This window comes from Notechis scutatus, chromosome Z (assembly GCF_049901735.1).
Source record: "Notechis scutatus isolate UNSWTSFEM ecotype Mainland chromosome Z, rNotScu1.2, whole genome shotgun sequence".
Taxonomy (NCBI): domain Eukaryota; kingdom Metazoa; phylum Chordata; class Lepidosauria; order Squamata; family Elapidae; genus Notechis; species Notechis scutatus.
In genome coordinates this window covers 74651616-74672739 of record NC_142025.1, presented here as the reverse complement: position 1 = coordinate 74672739, position 21124 = coordinate 74651616, and the positions used below count along the sequence as shown (strand labels likewise).

Here is a 21124-nt window from a genome sequence, read left to right as displayed (position 1 = left end):
TCTTCCTCCCCTGTCATAGGCCTTACTTTCGCGGGCAGCTGCAGTGAGCAGAGTGATGTGAGCCCCGCAGGCTGGAAGGTAATGCCAAGGGTGGGGGAGGGAGATCCTTTCTGGGCCTGCTGCACTCATCCATAGGGCGCTGATGGGCATGGGAAGGCTGGCTGACAGAGGGGTGATGCAGCCTTGCAGTCCCTGGCCATCCCCTGCCTGCTGGCAACCGCAGCAGATGAGGCACCTGCCCACTAGGCCCCCATCCATTTTCCCTCTGCCAGCTGGACAAATCTAGGCAAAAAGACAGCCACGTGAGGAGTGGCTGGGAGGAGAGGGGCGAGGGGCAGGGTGAGGGGTGGGGCCAGGTGTGTGAACTGGTGTGAACTGTATGAATCCAACCACTGCCTATATTCTACCTAAGCAGGAGGTAGAATTGTTGAAATTAGCTCCATTATTATCATTGTAATGGTAATTAGAAAGGAAACACTAGTTGTGAGACTATATCTTCTTCAAACATTGCAGTTAATTAGAAAACACCAAATGAGACACTCTGGAAACTAAGTAATAGCAGTAGAAGATACCAAATCACTAATCTGAAGCAGAAAATGAGGCCAATATGTCAAGCCCAAAGACTTCTGGAGAAGAGATTTGAGGACTCCAGTTTTTTCCATTAGAGCCCAGCCATTTCTCTACACCCCCTTTACAGCAACTGCTTATCTTTCTTTTTTAGTGAAAAACTGAGAAGGAAGAGAACAGAAGAAAGGGTTAGTAGCTAAGTGTTAGTAGCTTTCTTGTGGGAAGTTTAGACACTCTGTTATATATGGTATTTTTCTGTTTTTCCTTAATTCCTGTAAATCTACACATTAAAATAAATTATTTGTATGATACAATTATTCTACTTAAAGTTAGACATTCCTTCTTATACCTGAATATCAGCAATCATATGTGATTGCTGTAGAGTTTGACTGCCATGGGATAGAGATACAGAAAACTTATTATCTAGTAATGAATGATGTTATAAACATTGTATAATATAATACACTAAATTAAAGTACAATGTAAAACACTAGAAGAACAACTCTGGACTACATAAATACCTTATGATCTTATTTTGTGGGATGATATGGAGGTTATCAAATTGATTTTAGCCAAATTGATTTTGTAAAATGATTCATAGAAGTAGATGAATTTACTACTCTATTGAAGTTGCAGTAAGTCTTAACTGGAATAACTAAAAGTAATAGCTACATTAAATATTATATGTAGTAAGTTTTATCTCCTAATTTTAAACATATCATATTTTAGAGTATTCAGTAGAATATTATTTTGGCAGGACAATTGTTCTACAATCCAAAGAAACATTAATCTCTGACATTTATAATCAAGCTGAAAATATGGCAATTTAAATCTTTATATCACATAAATTGCTTTAAATAAACAATTTTGGCCCATCAGTCTTTTTTTTCTATATTACCAGTAAATTCTTCTATTTATTGATGTATATAAGAGCCACATATTGCTCAGAATTAATTTTAATCCTAGTCAAGAACAACTTCCTGAGTTGTATTTATGATTTTATTTTTGTTGGTGCTGCAAGATATATAGTAATTTCAGGCAGTAACTTTGTTCATGTGTTGCTTTTTGTGCTGTATTCAGTAGCTCCCAAGAAGTCTATACTATATTCAATTACTTTCCAGAATCCTATGCTTGAACATATATGTAACATTCTTTCTGGGGATTTCTGGGAAACCTGTTGGAAACATATGCTATGACTTTGACCAAAAACTAATAGTTCTTACCACAATGGTAAATTATTTTGAATAAAGGATATTTATTTTATTTCATTGTGAATTATTTTATTGGTGTAATTGCCAGCTCTTGTTCTAAACTGTAGACTTCAATTCCCAGAATCCCTTAGTCAACATGGGTATTATTGAGCACTGAAATTCACACCTATGGAAGTTATCAAGATTGAGAAACACTTCTTTAAAGTAACTATCTGTAGACTGACAAATTCTATTTCCAGAGCAGCAGTGAGAGCATGATATGCATTTACTGAATGTCACCTCATAATCTGAATGCTTCAATGCTCAGATCAATATAATTATTGTTTGTCATTTACACTAAAGTTCACTCCATTGTCTCAATCAATCACCATGCATGAAGTTATGAGAAACACTTCCACAATGTGATAGCATCATATAAAGGCTATCAACTTTGACACCTACTAATTTCATGGTTTATGTGTATCAGTACCAGCTACACTCAGTGATTTTTACACATTACACGTTACACATTGAGGAGGGAATGAAGTTTTGTGCTAGAAAAACCTGATCTTGAAATAAACCACTTTTAGTAGTAGCAAAATCCAAAGCTGAATGAAGAATAAGAATAAAAATCTAGTCTTTAAAAGCAGCAAATCATAGACTCCAGTCATAGATCAGAAGGCACAGCATAAATATGGAGCTGCGGTGAGAATTTTCTAGCTCTTCCATTTTTTTCTAAAATTACAGCTCACATTGGCATGCTTGGTGGAACTTCTGTGAATAGCAGTCAGCACTATGAGGATGATAATTTACTGTTACTGAGATAGGCTCTATTGTCAGCCTGGAGCTATTTTCCTTGGCATCTTCAGGGCTGCCACAGTGATAGCTGGGTGAGCTGTTGGAACAGGACGGGGGAGGTAGAGATAGGAAGGGGTTTTGTAATCAAAATAAGATTCCTTCCTCTGAGAATCAAGCATATTCCCACCAGGTGTGAGGAGGTGGGATGTGAGTCCAGATGAACTTTAGATTTTGACCTGATTGTTCCATGTGATGGTCACATGATCACCTAGCCACAGCCACCCAGTCACATGACCACCAAGGCATGCCCACCAAGCCATGCCCACAGAACCAGTAGGAAAAAAAATTGAATCCCACCACTTTATTAGAGGTCTTCTAGTCCAACATTCTGCCCAAGGCAAGAGATTTTATTGCATAGCAGACAAATGACTGTCCAATCTTTTCTTGAAGATCTTTAGTTATGGAGTACTAACAATTCCAGGAGATATGCTATTCCTTTTATTATTATTTTTTATTTTTTTAAATTTTATTTATTTTCAAAATACATATAAAATTTACATTTTAACAGTTCTGTGTCTCGTGTTACTTATATACTTAAGTACAATATTTACAATTCTTCTCCATATCAAATCTTATTTCTCTTATCTAACCATATATATAACATTTCCCAAACCTCATAAAACTCAGACTCCTCTTTACCTTTTAGTTTTCTCATAAGTCGGTCCATCTCAGCACAATTAAGTATTTTAATTATTACAATGTTTTCTGAAGGTACATCATCTATTTTCCAGCTTTGGGCATAAGCAATTCTTGCTGCTGTTAATATTGTTGCACGATATATTGGATATGTTTCTTTGGATTTCCTTTAATCATCCCCAGTAAAAAAGCTTCTAGCTTAAATTCAATATCGTACCCCGTAATTTCTCTAATCCCTTTTTCCTATTTTTCCCAGTATTTTTTAACTTTGAGGCATTGTCACCACATATGGTAGTATGTTCCATCTGTGAGCTTACATTTCCAGAATTGCAGTTTCATATTTGGATATATTTTGATTAAATTTTCTTTATATGCTGTTGATAATGTTAATTTGCAGTTCTTGGTCCAAATTTTCTCCCAATCTTCTAACTGTATGCTGTGACCTACGTTTTGTACCCAAGCAATCACTGGGCCCTTAACTACTTCTTCCTCCATTTCTACTTGGAGTAAATAATTGTACGTTCTAGTAATAAATTTTTCTTCTTTACCCGTTAGAATTTGGTCTAATTTTTGGGGATCCCTTTCTATTCCAAATTCCTCCATATCTTTTTTATGCCTAGTTTTTATCTGCATATATGGCCACCAATCCAAACTTATATCTTGTTCTTTTAATTTTTCTGTTGTTTTTAAATTACCCTGATTATCTAATAATTCCTTATATCTAATCCTCTTTTTATTCTGTGTTGTATTAGGATAAATCACTGCTTCCGTTGGTGACACCCAGTCCAGTAATTTGATGTAATGCTTCTTCGTTAACTTTTCCCATATTATTATTAGTGAATCTCTAATTTGATGATGGTAAAAATATGAATGAGTCCTTTCCCATTTATCCCACAGAAAGGCATGCCATCCTCTATGGAGATCATGCCCCTCTAATACTAATATCCTCTTGTTATTTAAATTTATCCAATCTTTAATCTACAGCAGTGCTGCCACCTGGTATTATAGTTCCCATTTTGGGAGTCCTAGACCACCTCTACTTCTATTGTCTTGTAGCATTTTTGTATTAATACGTGTTTTCTTTCCAAACCAAATAAATTTAAGCACCATTCTATTCAAATCTTCAAAAAAAATCAGTCAAATTTTGTGGGAATTGTCTGGAAAAAGTATTAACGTTTTGGTAGAATGTTCATTTTTATTGTGGCAATCCTACCATCAACAATATTTGCAACTTTTTCCAGCTCTCTAAATCTTTTTTACATTGTGATATCAATTTCTTGTAATTATCTTCCTTTATAGTCGAACATCAACCTGTAAGCCAAATCCCTAAATATTTATTTTTTTCTCCACTTGTAGTCCCAATTCTCTTTCTAATCCCCTTTTTTGTTTTTCTGTTAAGTTTTTTACTAACATTTTTGTTTTTCTTCATTGATTTTTAGTCCTGCCACTAATCCATATTGTTCAATTTCCCTTAACAAATTTGTCCCTGTTTCCATCGGTTCCTCAATAAAAAACACTAAATCGACCGCAAATGCTTGGGTTTTGTATTCCTGAATTTTAATATTTAATCCTGTTATTTCCCTGTTTTGCCTAATTTGGGTTAGAAGCACTTCTATTGTTAATATAAAAAGTAGAAGTGACATAGGACATCCTTGTCCTACTCCTTTTTTAATTTCAAATGTTTTGGTACAATCTCTGTTTACCATCACTCTAGCTTTTTCCTAGTATATATTGTCCTAATCATATTTTCAAATTTAGTTCTCAATCTCATGCTTTTAATTTGTTTAGTCAAGAACTCCCCAATTTATTAGCATGTTCAAAGTAATTTTGTTTTGCTGCTTCTAGGTCTCTCACCCTCTCCTCTTGATTTACCATATTTAATTTATGTTTAACTAAAACCATATCATTTTTCACTCCTTCATTTTGAGGTTCTCTTTCTAACTTATATTAATTCTCTAATCTCTGTTGTTAATTTTTCCTGCCTTTGTCTCCTTTATTTGTTTCTTTTTGCCAAATATGCTATAGTAATAACCCTAAAATATGTTTTTGCCGCATCCCATACTATCTGGAGTGAGGCATTTTGATTTAAATTATCCTCAAAAAACATTTCCATTTCCTTTTTGGCCCTTGAAATATATTCTTTTTCATTTAAAATTTGAGAATTTAACGTCCACTTTCTCACTTTTTTTCATATCCCTTCCAAATTATTATTAATGGATTATGGTCGGCCCATGTGTTCATAATAATGTCTATCTTATCTACCTCATTTGCTCAGTTGTATTCTGAGATAGGTAAAAATACCATTATGTATTAAACAGTAAACCGAAAGGGGTTTAGGACAAGAATGAATACTGAATGAAAGACAAATGTATCCACTTCTGCTTTGTCATTATATAACCAAGAATAATCTTGCTAATGAGTGCAGTCTGGCCACATAGTGCAATACATATTATACCCTCCCAGAATGTATATTAAAATTTATCAACATGATTTTTTGTAAGATATTTTCCTCTCTATCATTTCTGGATGTAAAAGAAACAGAAGAAAAATACAATAACATACCTAATTTTTATAAAACATTTTGAATGCTTTACCACAAAAAAGGAAATAAAACAGGTAATAAATGTTTTCTTAGTAAAACAATAGGACACCCTTTAAAAACCCTCTGCTACTAGGATTATGAAATTGAAAATAAAACCATTTTAAAGTTTACACTAAATGTTTATTTATGAGCAAAATTAACTCATCTGTTTTTGATACGTAAATTTTACAAATCTGTATATCCTTCAGGCTGATTTAAATATTTTCTACATTTGTTCAGGTGACAGTTCTGTACTTTGAGCTGATGCAGTAGCTGGGTATTATACCGAATTTAAGATGTGGGAGGAAAGATGGACAATATATTGCAATTGGTATTTTGAAAATGGAATTATGATGGTTTTACACAAAAATGTAATTAAATTAAAGACAGCCCTTACCCCACTTAGTACAGAACATAGATGTTCAACCTTTTCCACAAATTATCCAACCCTTGAGAAAGAAGATGACATAATTCTTCATCAGGCTGAAAAGGCAGGTACTGAAAATTTCAGACACATTTTCTCATTATCAGTGTTTATCTGCTGCTCTTCAGAATAATGCACTTCAGAATATGTGCAATATGTCTTTCTCTCAACCCATGTAATGTTTACATTTTTGCAAGCTTGTGACTAAGTAACTAAACAAACACTAATCATTTTTATACAAAAGGAACGATCACAGCAAATACTTGTGTCTGAATGGAAGATGTTAGAGTGCTTGCTTTTTCTGATCAGTTTTAGAGTGCTTGCTTTTTCTGATCAGTTTTTTTCATGCTCACTGTTTCATGTTCAAATATCCTGCATCATAAATTGACTCATTTCATGCAACTATATAAGTAGATCTGACTTCAAAGCTTATTTTCGATATGCTTTAAACTTTGCAAAACTGAACAGTTTTTTCTAACAGCAGCAATAACATTCCATCTTTAGCTTACTCCTGGAGTGGTCTCATGGCCAAGTAAGAATAATTGTATAAGGGCAACAATAGTTTTCTGTTTTTAGCCTACCTGGGGTGTTCAGCAGCCTTGACAGTTTACAGACATAGGAGATGAACTGTTCACAATACTCGGCGCTACCAGTGATGGCTGAGATTTGATCCATGGTGGCACTGTAATTAAGCTGTAACACAGCATGCTTCTCTGGTCGGTTGCTTACCACTGGAAAATGCTCTTGTAAGTCATGATTCACAGTAGTCCATACTTTGTCTTCTGCATGAAAAATGGATAAGAACATATTCAACAATTGAAGTTCTTGCTATGCCTTATTCAGTGACACATATTGAAATTAATCCTAGTAACTTTACTTCAACAACTTTCATTGACACAGGTAACCAAACCTCAGGCAGTGAACTGTCTTGTCATAAAATGGGTCAAAATTCACTTAACAAATCCCTCACATAAATTCTGGGCTCAATTGTGGTTGTAGGTTGAGGACTACCTGTACTTCACTTTTTTTTTGTATTGCACTGGGAAAAAAAGCAGCAAATATTGAGTACTATTGCCATACAGTAAAAACTTTTAAACTCTTAACCTGAAAACAATTGTTACCTAATCTTCAGTCAAGATATTCTTTTTTAAAAAATATATTAAAAGTATTAGTTACAATAGCAAAAGAAAATAGACACTAAAAATAAATAAAAAATAGAAATTAAAATGTGGTTTTTCCACCCTTATCATAAGAAATATAAACAATGTCATTATATTTTCATTTCTTTTTAATTATGTTGTACAAAATTCTTCATCCTCAACTCTTCACTATGGCAAAGTGAATTCTGAGAGCCCATCCAGCAGGCAGGATGGGTGGAGGCTGGGACATGCCAAGAGCCATTGGCCCATTACAGCTATGGGCAAGTAGACAGTAGAACAGAGAGGTTTAGGCCAGTGGTAACTGAGCTCCCACTCCTGTTGGCCCCTGTACTTGCTGCCTCCTACACATACAAAAATAAGATATGCCCAAAAATAAGCCTGAGTGCTTATTTTCAGGCCCAAAAGGATCTTATATTTGGAGAAACAAATTAAACCTACTCCTCATTTGCTGCTGTTTTTCTGTAAGAACATTTCAGGCTGAGACTTTGGCATATTTAAGTAAAGGACCTGATGATAGTTAGAGACTTTTTCTAAGACCTCAAGATTAGTGTTGGTTTTGTATACATAATTATTTGTTTTTTTAAAAGAAAATTACTGGACAACAAAGAAACTGTATTAGGTATAGCCTAGTAAATTTGGAAGGGGAGATTTAAAATTACAATTTCCTACCAGTGGAGGAATCTAGGGACATCTGCATTGATTATCAACAATGTCAAAATGGCGGGTTGCAATTGTACAATTGAAGCCTTGTTCCTCTTTAACATGTCTCACACAGATTATATGCACATAAAAAGAGGCAGGAGTTTGAACTCCTGGTCATGCACAGTTTTATTGCTATTGACTATTATTGGAGGAATCTGTAATGAAACAACCCAAACAGATGAAGGTTTAGGCTCTAGTGAGCTCATCCAATAAAAAGAAATTCACCACTTCTCTTTGGAATCATTCTCTTGGAAATTGTTCTGAGCAGTTGTTAATATTCTGATACAACTATTATTGCTCCCATGTTTTATTTCTTTCTTCACATGTTTCACAGCCTTTGAAATTGCAGAACCCAACTTTGTTGTTAAATATTTCAGTGGTTCAGCAAGCAGGAGTACAAAATAGCAACTTCTTCTGCCTGTCTTTCCTCTCTTAAGAACAGTTTTTATCCAAGTGCAGTTTTGAGTCTGAATGCAGGGTCATAAGATTTTTGTGGAGTCTAATGGCTGAGAGTAGTGGGGTATTTACATTTTTTAATTGTAGAGATTATTGTATGGTTGGTTGTGTTTAGTTTATTTTTTTTTTTTATTTTTTAGTGGTGTTTGTCCAGTTTTACTTGTGGAAGAGCACCTCATTTCGTTGCACCCGCTTGCAAGTGTAATGACAAATAAATTCTTATGTCTTATGTCTTATGTCTTTTCCTGTCTGATTTAACTACTTTTAGGGGAGAAATTATCTTTATTTCTTGAATGGAAATCTTGCCTTGCAGCTATGCATAGACTTGAAGCTGCATAAATCTTAAAATTACATCTTGTAATGTGGGGTGGGGATAAGTGAGAAAATGAAAGGCTTGTCAATTTCCTATAACAGAGTTAGATTCAATTTCAATCTATATTATAGTCAGGAACCAGCACAAAACTGTAACAGAGTTATAACAAATGTACTACGTAAATATTTCTGGTTCTGGTGAAGATGATTCTTGTGGTTGTTGCATAGGCTTATGGAACTCTTGACCAAGCTATAGATCTCTACTGTCATAAATTTATTGGAATTGAACGCCTTATGAAACTTTCTTTCTTTACCCACAAATATGTGTTTTAGATAGAGAAGAAGATATGAATGCCAACTGTCCTAACTAATTAGGTTAGTTCTCTTCAGAGTTTAGAGAGTTCAGCTCAAATACTTGTATCTCACCACTGCTTGTAAATCTCAAATGTAATATTCCAATATTTCACCCTTATTCTATCCTTACTCTTAAGATTTATTTTTCTCATAATTACTTGTTCAGTCATATAAAAATGTTAGGAGCTAACTGAACTCATACCAACTTATATGGTATAATTGGTTCCCACTGTATGTTTTTAAAGCAAAATTAAGCAGATGGATCCACCATAGAAGCACAAGGCATTTTCTTTAATGAGCCAAAATTTGGCAGATACCTGGAGACTGCTGATTAACTTAGTCGTCAGAAGACCTATTTCAAACACAAGGTGAATTTCAAAGAAGAGAATGTAAATTTAGTTATTTGCCAATATAGGTTCTTATGAGAAGTGGATCACTCTAAAAAAGCTGCAGAGAAAAGTATAATTTCCCCATTATCTATTTATTTAGATAGATGAAACATATATGTGGACAAAATGCCACATATTTAGAATAGAAAGCTATTTTTTCTGGTACCCAATAGATCTCCAGATTTGCTCCACAAACACAATAGCTGCAGTTATTCTTATAATATATGTAATTTTTATGATTAAAATTTTAAGAATACCTGAAAAAAAATTAACTTCTTGTATTGTATTAAATAGACATAAAAATACAAAGCAACCAAGTACATAACTAGAAAAACTGAAAGCAGCCTCTTTGTTAAAAAAAAATCAACTTCCTTTTCCTTTACACTGATCATTACCTATATTAGTAAGATGTTCTGACTTTGATTACAGACCAATTGCAAAATATTTTGTGCTCACCTTGTCTTTTTATTTAGCAAACTGTCACAGACATTTTATCATATCCTATGATAATGTCCAAGATATAATTTCCTGAGTTTCAATCTATGAGTGAGCTACTTTGGTTGGCTCAAGAACTGCATCAAATTGAGGCTGCTCTCCAAAAAGGTTCAGGGCTACAGCCTATTTACAAATGACTTTAGATATGTTAAGAGGCAAAGTGTGAACATATACTGGTATGATTTTGATAGCTGCAGGGCTACGAGTTTATACTTGATTTAATCTGATTTAATTGTGATAGAAATAAAGCACATGTCACCATAAAGACAGAATAAAAATAAGGATATTAGACTGTTTAATAATTAAGTTGGAACACGTTGGTTTCTTGGAGCAAATATGCACTGTACATGTCACTATGTGAACATGATGAAGGATAAGTACCCTGTTTCTCCAACAATACGGCCTCCCCCAATAGGAAGTCCCAGCATGTTTTACAGGCATTAAATGAAATTAAGCCCCTCCCCCCAAATTAAGGCCTATATTAAAACATGCGAAATCAGGGGGAATGGTGGGGGGCTTGCCGTTAGGAAGAACTTTTGTTGCATACCCGGATATGGTGCTGCCTGTGTTGACCCCCGATATGAAGTGCCCCACCAATGCCGAGGTCAACATCCAAGCCGTCGCCGCCACCCGAAGATGCAAGGGGGAATTAGTCACCCCGAAAAGATGGCCTAGCCATTTTTTCGGGGCTCAAAAAAAAATAAGACCCAGCCTTATTATATGAGAAACACGGTATTTGGTTGCAATACTGTAATTCTTCAGTCTTGATTTTTCAAATGCGAGCATTTCATTATCCCACCAGATAACCATTCCTGCATCACTAGAGAAAGAGTTTTGAAGAAGTGAGAATCATTGCTTGCCATATGTAATGTACACTTCTGTTTTGTCTACTTTGCATATGTGTGGAGTGCTGCACTTCTAATTTTCTCTTGCATTTGAAATCCTAGAATATCTCAGATAAAAATGCAGAATTCTTTGCAGCATGGCATTTCCACCTAGCTGTACACAGGAGAGATACAGACTTATACCCCATTTAAGAATCATAAAAATATTTGACCCACATCAACTAAATATAAAACAACAATTTCCCATCACAGAACAATAAACCAATGTCATTTTCTTAGCAACCTAATATCTGAACCAACTACTGAACCAACTACTGAACCAACTGAACCAACTACAATTTGACAACTAAAGGAAGAAAATGATACCCTTCCAAAAAGCTATCCCATTACACAGAAATTAACACAGGAAGTAATCAACATGCAGATAAGAAAAAGACAGTATCTTATTAGCCAATTTATTTATCAACAGGATACTGTGAAACAAATCCACAGAATTAACCAAATAAGAGTATATTTCTGATAGAAAAGCAATTAGCTTGAAGAAAATTGCAGTACAGTATATATTTTTATAACAGTATTTTTAAATTATACTGCAGTTTTGTAAAGTACAATGTCAACTTTAGTGGATCATTTTTCCAATACAGAAAACAAATTGAGGATCAATGCAAATAGCATTGTGGGAAAAACTGAGAATATTTTTTATGCTTTTGTGCACAGTTTTTGAAAGCACAATAGAGATTGGGAAATTATGGGATCGAGAATATTGCCAGAGTTTCTCAGGCTTAAAAATTTAAGGATCCAGGAACTGAGTAAAATGCATCATATAGTAGTTAAGAAGATATTTTCAGCTGTATCAAAAGGTTTGCATCAGCAGTACAATGTGTTCGTTTGTGTGTGTGTGTGTGTGTGTGTGTGTGTATAAACAGGGGTGGGCTGCTGGGGGTTCACAGAAATTTGGGAGAGCCCCTAGCTAAGATTCTGTGCAGTTCGGAGAACCCCCAAATCCCACTCCTGGCTGGCCCCGCCCACCCCACCCCTTCCAAGAGTCCCCATATGGCCCATTTTGGATGCAGGTAAGTGCAGGCTGCATGTGGAGATCAGGGAGGGTGAAAAACAGACCTCCTGGAAGTTTGGGAGGGCCGGAAATGGGCTTCCAGGGAGCCTTTGGAGCCCCGGGAGATCGTTTTTGCCCTCCTGGAGGCTCGAGGAAAGCCTCTGGAGCCCAATGAGGGCAAGAGGCTGACTAGGCCACGCCCACCATGGCCAATGCCCACCTAAGAACCAGGCAGGGAACCACTCACATACCATCACAAAATCTCCAGAATCGTAAAGCCTACAAACTTGAAATTTGGCATGTATGTTCCTCTTAGCTTTTAGGAGCTCACTAAGAAAGGATTTTTTTAAATGACCATCAGACCATTAGTATTTCATATATTATTATTAACATGATCTGATGCTAAGGAGCTCTACTCCCTCTCCCTACCTGAAAAAAAAATCTGTTCCAAATGCAAAACACAAGCAGAAGAGAGGAGTTTCAGTTTTAGTTTCAGAGTACCAAGCAGCTTTAGTACAGAACAGTTGAGTTAAGCCATTACCAAGCTCCTTGCTGTCTCCTTCTTGCTCACACAGCAAATACTGTTTCAGTTTCCAAACAGCCCTCAACTCTCTCACACACTGTCAGGACGCTAGCCAGATGAATACCGATGAATGCTGGTAGGCAGAGTCAGATCCCCCCCCCTATTTTTATCTTATTTTATCCTGTGTGTGTGTGTGTGTGTGTGTGTGTGTGTGTGTGTATGGTATGTATGTATGTATGTATGTATGTATGTATGTATGTATGTATGTATGTGTAATGCAAGATGCTCCTGCAACTCATTTTGTTGCTAATTCCTTTCCAGAATAGCATCTGGTAGACAAAACAAGAGGAGGCAAGGAGGAACTTTTAATACAAACAGTTGCAGAGCTGTAAACTTTCTTGTTTCTCTAGATAAATTAATGTAGAGAATTAATAATTAAAGTAGCCTTATCCCCAAGGACTAATCAGAGATGCACAGAGGACTGAACTTTCTCCTCTCTTAAACATACACTGCTCAAAAAAATAAAGAGAACACAAAAATAAGACATCCTAGATCTGAATGAATGAAATATTCTTATTAAATACTTTGTTCATTACATAGTTGAATGTGCTGACAACAAAATCACATGAAAATTATCAATGGAAATCAAATTTAGTAACCCATGGAGGTCTGGATTTGGAGTTACACTCAAAATTAAAGTGGAAAAAAACACTACAGGCTGATCCAATTTTGATGTAATGTCCTTAAAACAAGTCAAAATGAGGCTCAGTAGTGTGTGTGGCGTCCATGTGCCTGTATGACCTCCCTACAACGCTTGGGCATGCTCCTGATGAGGTGGTGGATGGTCTCCTGAGGGATCTCCTCCCACACCTGGACTGAAGCATCCCCCAACTCCTGGACAGTCTGTGGTGCAACGTGGCATTGGTGGATGGAGGGAGATATGATGTCCCAGATGTGCTCAATTGGATTCAGGTCTGGGGAATGGGCGGGCCAATCCATAGCATCAATGCCTTCATCTTGCAGGAACTGCTGACACACTCCAGCCACATGAGGTCTCGCATTGTCGAGGAGGAACCCAGGGCCAACCACACCAGCATATGGTCTCACAAGGGGTCTGAGGATCACATCTCGGTACCTAATGGCAGTCAGGCTACCTCTGGCGAGCACATGGAGGGCTGTGTGGACTCCTAAAGAAATGCCACCCCACACCATTACTGACCCACTGCCAAACCAGTCATGCTGGAGGATGTTGCAGGCAGCAGAACGTTCTCCATGGCGTCTCCAGACCCTGTCATGTCCGTCACATGTGCTCAGTGTGAACCTGTTTTCATCTGTGAAGAGCACAGGGTGCCAGTGGTGAATTTGCCAATCTTGGTGTTCTCTGGCAAATGCCAAACGTCCTGCACGGTGTTGGGCTGTAAGCACAACCCACACCTGTGGACGTCAGGCCCTCATACCACCCTCATGGAGTCTGATTCTGACCGTTTGAGCAGCCACATGCACATTTGTGGCCTGCTGGAGGTCATTTTGCAGGGCTCTGGCAGTGCTCCTCCTGTCTCTCCTTGCACAAAGGCAGAGATAGCGGTCCTAATGCTGAGTTGTTGCCCTCCTACGGCCTCCTCCACATCTCCTGATGTACTGGCCTGTCTCCTGGTAGCGCCTCCATGCTCTGGACATTACACTGACAGACACAGCAAACCTTCTTGCCACAGCTCGCATTGATGTGCCATCCTGGATGAGCTGTACTACCTGAGCCTTTTGTGTGTTGTAGACTCCGTCTCATGCTACCACTAGAGTGACAGTACTGCCAGCATTCAAAAGTGACCAAACCATCAACCAGAAAGCATAGGAATTGAGAAGTGGTCTGTGGTCACCACCTGCAGAACCACTCCTTTATTGGGGATGTCTTGCTAACTGCCTATGCTTTCCACCTGTTGTCTGTTCCATTTGCACAACAGCATGTGAAATTGATTGTCAATCAGTGTTGCTACCTGTGGACAGTTTGATTTCACAGAAGTGTGATTGACTTGGAGTTACATTGTGTTGCTTAAGTGTTCACTTATTTTTTTGAGCAGTGCTTGCCTTTTACTATGGTTCTCATTAAAAATGTCACAAATATATGAATGTAAAATATTATTTCAAAATTTAAATTTATTATAGCCACTTATCCCATAGATTCTGAGTAGCTTACAAGTACAAAACAAAAACAGTTAAAAAAACTTCCCAAGTTGTGAGTGAACCCAAAACAGAAATATTGTAAATAACCCACTCCTTTTAATATAAATCCATTCCGAGTTTGTTATTTGGGAAAACTAAGCATTATTTTAAAAAAGAGAGATAGAGCGAAGGCAATATAAGGATTAATGTGCTATTGGAAAACCCTCTTTAAAATAAATATTTCCTCATAGGTTGGATTATTTAATTTTTAGCACCACTAGTTGTCAATTTGACAAATAGCATTCTTAGCAAGAAGCAACCAGGTTTGATGTGACATGTCCAGGAGTTATTGTTTAAAATGTTTACTTCATAAGTGCAACAGAGCCTTGAAGAAGAGTAAGTAAAGAAACAGCTTGTAATTCAGGAGGACCGGTTAGAGGGAATACTTTCTATTAGCCATACTGCGACAGGTACATCTTTTCATGCAAAGAAATTTTGAACATTATCATCCATAAACCAATGAAGCACAGTCTGTTTTGAAAAAACAGAGATGACGGGGAAAATCTTTATAACAACAAAATAGAAAGTAAATGGCTAATACAATCTCCATATGCCTTTATTACATAGTGAAACACTTTCAGGCCTAAATAAGTCCATTAAACAAACTGTTTTGTTTCAGAAAGCTAGCTATAAAATGAAAGCAAAAATATTATAGTAAATAAAATCTTTTTTTTAAAAAACAAACTTTATTCAGTTTTTCACATTAAAAACAAAAATCTCTTTTTAGTGGACATGTTTCCGGGTTATCACCTTTACATACAAATATGTCAGCAATTATACATTGATATATGCATACTTAATTCTATTATTACCTTTTCCATTCCAAAATTTCAGTAAGGAGAGAAACAAACACATTAATTCTAGCCTCTTTCATTAATCTCAATTGAAACATCTTTTTGTTTCATTTCAATGATTTCAAATATAATCCTTTAATATTTATTTTAAAAATAAAGATAAATATGTGTTTGCTGCATAATAATAATAATAATAATAATAATAATAATAATAATAATAATAATAATAATAATAATAATAATAATAATAATAATTACCAATGTCTCTCCTTGCTTTTAATAGTCTATATTAACTTATTAATTTAGTTGGCTCTTTCGTGTGTCATATTTCCTTTCCATTACACATTCTTTTTATAAATTCTAGATTAATACAAATTTTAACACTAAAACCCCCCCAACAAGTATAGGTTTCCCCCCTTTTACTGTTTTGAGTGTGACACCTCAATGATTAAAATATACTTTTATTCCCTCATCTTAATTCCCAATAAACCATTATTTTTGAGAAGTTACAATAATAATCATTACATCTTTTCACTTGGATTCCACAGCATATTCCCCCCACTTGATTTTTAATAAGAGTTATCAGTATCTATATTACACTATTTTCTAAATATTTTTAATTGCAGAAATATTCTTATTACCCCTTGTCACCCTGCAGAATCCCCTTTTTAATTCATCAACCATTATCTCTGAAAAAACAATTTCTTTTCAACATTTTACTATTTCCGTATTTCTTTATTTCATTCACCTGTTTCTTACTGCTTCTCCTCCCCCTCTTTTCCCCATATCTTTTCTCATTCCAGTTTATATCCCTCTCTTTCTTAATATCTTCCTTTCCCCTTTTTTTGCTGGATCTTTCTGCCTTTCCTGACTTCACAGGTATTCCCCCTTTTGATTGCCTTCTTAAATCTCAACTTTTTAACCTTCCTTCTTTCCCCACTTCTTTGTAGTGTTTTTTGTGTTAATTGTCTATTTAAAATGCCTTCTCCTTGAGTCGACTCCTCCTCCTCTGAAGCTCTTTCTTCTTGTTCTTCAATCACCATTTCCATTTTTTCTAACACAGAGCAAAGTGATTCGCCTCTTTCCTGTAGTAATTCTCTCATATTTTTAAGTTCCATTTTTAATTCCCAAGGAGATATCATCATTATACACTCTTATATTTTATGATCGTTAAAGTCCACACACAAAAAAACAACAACCCAAAACACTTTTACTTTCCTTCTTTCTTCTTTCAATTTTCTAAAGTTCTCAATTATTCCAGCCCAGGATCTATACCAAAAACATCAATCAATCCCACAGTCAGTCTTTCCTTGCTTTTTTCTTTATTCTAGATCTGCTTTCACTTTCTAAGATTCTTACTTTGTTTCAATATTTCTTTAATGTTATATCCACACAAGTTCATTCAGAAACAGGATGCTTTCCCTTTTTGTCAAAAGGTGGCACTCTCCATTATACAAAGTCTTCACCTTTTCCCCCTATTTTTTTATTTAGGGTTTTTCAAACCTCAATATTCCAGCACAGTCCAGCCTCCAATTTGTAAACTTTATTATTATTATTTTTTGACAATCTTAAATCCAGCTTTATTTTATGCCTGTTTATTTCCAAAATATTTTAGTCCAATTTAATTAAATCTTTAGTTCCAGCTTCTTCCTTTCCCGGTTCGAAGACCTGCTTAGCTTCAAAAATATTTTCTTTTTTTTCCCTGTCCCTTTGTAATTTTGCTGCTCACATTTCTTTTCTTAAAAATTCCATGTTACCTTAATCCCGGGGTACTTTTGTTTAGTTGTATTGTCCAGTTGTCCCGGTTCAGATGTTATCCACCTCTTTCTTCCCTCCTGCACAAATCTTAATCCAGCTGAGTCCTCCTCTTCAGGGTGGCCATTTTAAACCACCGCTGCAGTCGTCTTCGGGGGGAAAAAGACCAAGCCCAGGGGGAGAGATGCAGTTCCCCTCAACCTGGCTTGCGGCTTCCCCTTACTCCGCCACCCCTCCAAGGCAGCTTCAGCCCCTAATTGTAATGATCGGGGCTCTCCAACGAAAGAGCACGGACCATAGCCACAGAGAGTCGCGATCTACGGTCTGTCAGCGAGGAGGCTCTGCCTTCTTGAGTAAATAAAATCTTAATGTAGACTTTCAGTTTGACTTCTACTAATGAATATCAATTCAAATGAATGTAGAAGGAAAAACACTAATAGCAACTTTAATTCAGAAATTAAATATATATGTACCTCATATAGTTTATAGACCTAATCCAAACCCTTGCCCTTTAGTAAAGAATACAGAGAAAATTCCATTATTTTAGTTCCTGGTGAATACATATAGAATCCTTGCGAAACCCAGAAGTTATTGCCTTATTCTAATCTAAAATATAAGCCAAGAATTTTACAGTGCTCTTTCATTCAAATATATATAAACTGTTGTGTAAGTTTAATTATATGTAACTGTCAATTGAAGCAAATGGTGCATCACAGGGCGATAATTTTTGAATCAATGTATTTCAAATGGGCCAATTTATAGAATATGTCCAAAATTTGAGACCCATTACCCTTGTGGATAATGAAATTTGGCAAAGTTGTGGCCACTTCTTTTTTTTTTTGTCAAAAAGTTTTTTATTTTTTAATTATTTAAATACATCTTTGCGAGAGAAGTGTTGTTCAAGGTGTTTCACATTTTAAATCAATCATATTCATAATCACAAATACAACTTTCCAACATCACTTCATTATCTATTATCATTTTTCATCTATATATTCTCATGTTACTTTGTATCAGCCTCTTTATTTTTATTAGATATATTATAAGATATATTATAAGATATATATATTATAAGATATATTGCTATATCTTCCTTAATCATATATTCTACATGTTTACAATTTAATCTGTTCATATTATTTCATTAGTCATTCAAAATTTCATCTTAATGTATGGTTATCCCTTCTCTAATTTCCTTAATCATATATTCTTGTAATCGCCATGTTTATATTTTCAAATCTGTAACAATATATCCTTGTTACCTTATACAAATGGTTAACAAAATATTTAATTCATTAAAATATATTAATCAATCACTAATTTCCTTAATCATGTATTCTTATGCTCACCATGTTTACAATTTCATACCATTTTTTAAGCATTTAAAAATTCCATCTTAATTTATATTATCCCCTATTATATTCCCCCAATATTACATTTGCCACAATTGTTTATATTTTATTTTCTATATGTTCCCTTCCCTCTAACATCTCATTTTTACACGTGTATTTTCTCTTAGCCAATAAATTCAAACTTATAATATTATTGCCTCATTATCTTATATACAGTATATGAATAACAAAATATATAATTCATTAAAAATATTATCCTACCATCTATCTATTCTGTTAGACTCCACATAACATTTTTCATATCTTAACTATTAATCACTTACATCTTATGTAAACATTTCTATCTTAATTAATCTATTATCAATTCTTATTTTCATCACTACATTATTCCTTCTTGTTCTAATTCTTAATCCTAATTCCTCAAAGTCTATTATATATTTTTATTACAAATATACCTCTTCATATGGAGTCGTCCTCCTTTCCATTTCTATTATCTCTAAGTCTTTTTACTAATATTAGTTAGTTGTTTCTTTGCGTGTTTACCATTTACTATTATCTTTTTCCTTTAATCCTTCCTCTATTTATCATTATTTTCTTATATTTTCTCTCCCATTTCACAAAGTTTGCCCGCACCCTCTTTTGATCTCCTATCTGTATTTCCCTAACCATTTCATTTATCAGCATTCCAATCTCAATATCCCCCCCCTATTTATTATATCTATCATTAATACCCCATGTTCAACTTTTTTTCTTCTTTTGTATTATTTGTTGTTCCTTTTGTTTTGTTTTGCTGATTCCTCTTTCTTCCTCCTCCTCCTCCTTCTTTGTTCTTTCTTCTTCTGCTACCGTCACATTTCTGAATTTCTTCTATTTTTTGTATTTTAGTGCATAAATCCAACATTCTGTCCCACATCTCATTTATGGCTCGAATGTCCATCTTTATTTCTTTGTATATATCGCTCATCTTTATGTTGCTTGTCATTTCAATTGTCCAGTAACCTGTAAGTTTTATTTTATTTTAACCAGTGTCTCCTTTTTATTTTAAAATGTCAATGTCCTCAAATCTTTATATCCCAATGTTAATCAGTCCAAGTCACCGACAATTCTGGGGGTAGTATCCTCCTGTATCCTTACTTTTTGATTATAATATACTTCAACTTCCAAGGGTCTTATTATAATATCCTTCTTTTATTCCTTTTTTAATTTCTTCCTTTGATAAAATTGTTAGTTTGAAGGAATCTACAGGATTCTTCTTTCATCAACAAATAGCATTTTTAGTCCAGTTTCACAGCCACTCTTTTTCCATTTCTTTGTTTAGCTTCACCAATTTTAAAAATCAAATATTATTTCTCTTTAAAACAATTATTTCCAGCATTCAAATTAATGTCTTTCGATGCCAAATCCTGCCTGATCGCCAATTCCAAATTAATATTCTTCCAAATTAATTCCTTTTCAAATTTAAAGTTTTTTTTTAGAACTCTTTATATTTCCTAATTTCTTCTATTTTCCATCTGCCATTAGCACAATTCTTTATTCTTCTCTGTTATAGTCTTTTGAGATAGTACAAATAAAATAAATTCTTCTCACCCTTCTCCAAACACCGTTCCCAATCTCTACTCCAGCGCTGCATTTAGATGTTCCTTGGCTGTCCCAACTTTGTAGCGGCCATCTTGGCATGCTCTTTTCTCCGTTGTAGCATAGACAGCAAGCTTGGGATTTCTACAGGGGAGTTGCGTTCTCCCCCGGAACCTCGCCAAGTGCTTCCCCTTAGCTTTGCTGCCCCTCCAAGATGGCTTTCGGCTCCGTTTGGAGCCCACAAATGGTGAGAAGCCAGCACAGGAACAGAGACCTCCATTTGGTCTCGTCGTGATGTCAGCTGGAGGTTCATTGTGGCCACTTCAATGCTGCCATGCTGCTGGTGCATTTCACTGCTGTAGTCAGCTGAAATCATGTCCTTTCAAATATTCCCTGCAAGCTTTCACACAAGGAGAAGCCCCCAGTCAGTCAGATGTTGCTCCCATTCCTATTGTTTTTTATTTTCTATTTCTTCTATCTATTCCCTTAACAGACCATAACAGAAAACTCACTTAATATATCTCATGAGATCATTGGCCACATACATTGAAGATTGGAAAATTTCCCAGAGCAGGAATCTGAAAATTATTATAAGAAAATGTATACCTACCAATAGAATATAACTCTTCAGTACTCTTCAATATCTTCATTAACGACTTAGATGAGGGAATACAAGGGGAACTTACCAAATTTGCAGATGATACTAAGCTGGCAGGAATAGCTAACACCCAAGAAGATAGGCTCAAGATCCAGATGGATTTTGACAGACAAGAACACTGGGTCATATCCAACAAAATGAAATTCAATGTAGAGAAAAGTAAAGTCCTACACTTAGGCAAGAAAAACCAAACGTACACATATAGACTGGGTGAAACCAGGATCAAT

The 21124-nt window shown here is 35.4% G+C and overlaps 1 protein-coding gene across 2 annotated transcripts in view; it reads right to left on the bottom strand.

Annotated features, from left to right (window-relative positions):
- The window catches only part of CNTNAP2 (contactin associated protein 2), a 1285310-nt gene that overhangs the window by 302938 nt on the left and 961248 nt on the right, over positions 1-21124 (bottom strand). For both annotated transcript variants that reach the window (XM_087946425.1, XM_087946426.1), the window contains one exon: positions 6838-7038. In XM_087946425.1, coding sequence (XP_087802551.1) covers positions 6838-7038 — 201 coding nt within the window. The remainder of the gene's footprint in view (positions 1-6837; positions 7039-21124) is intronic.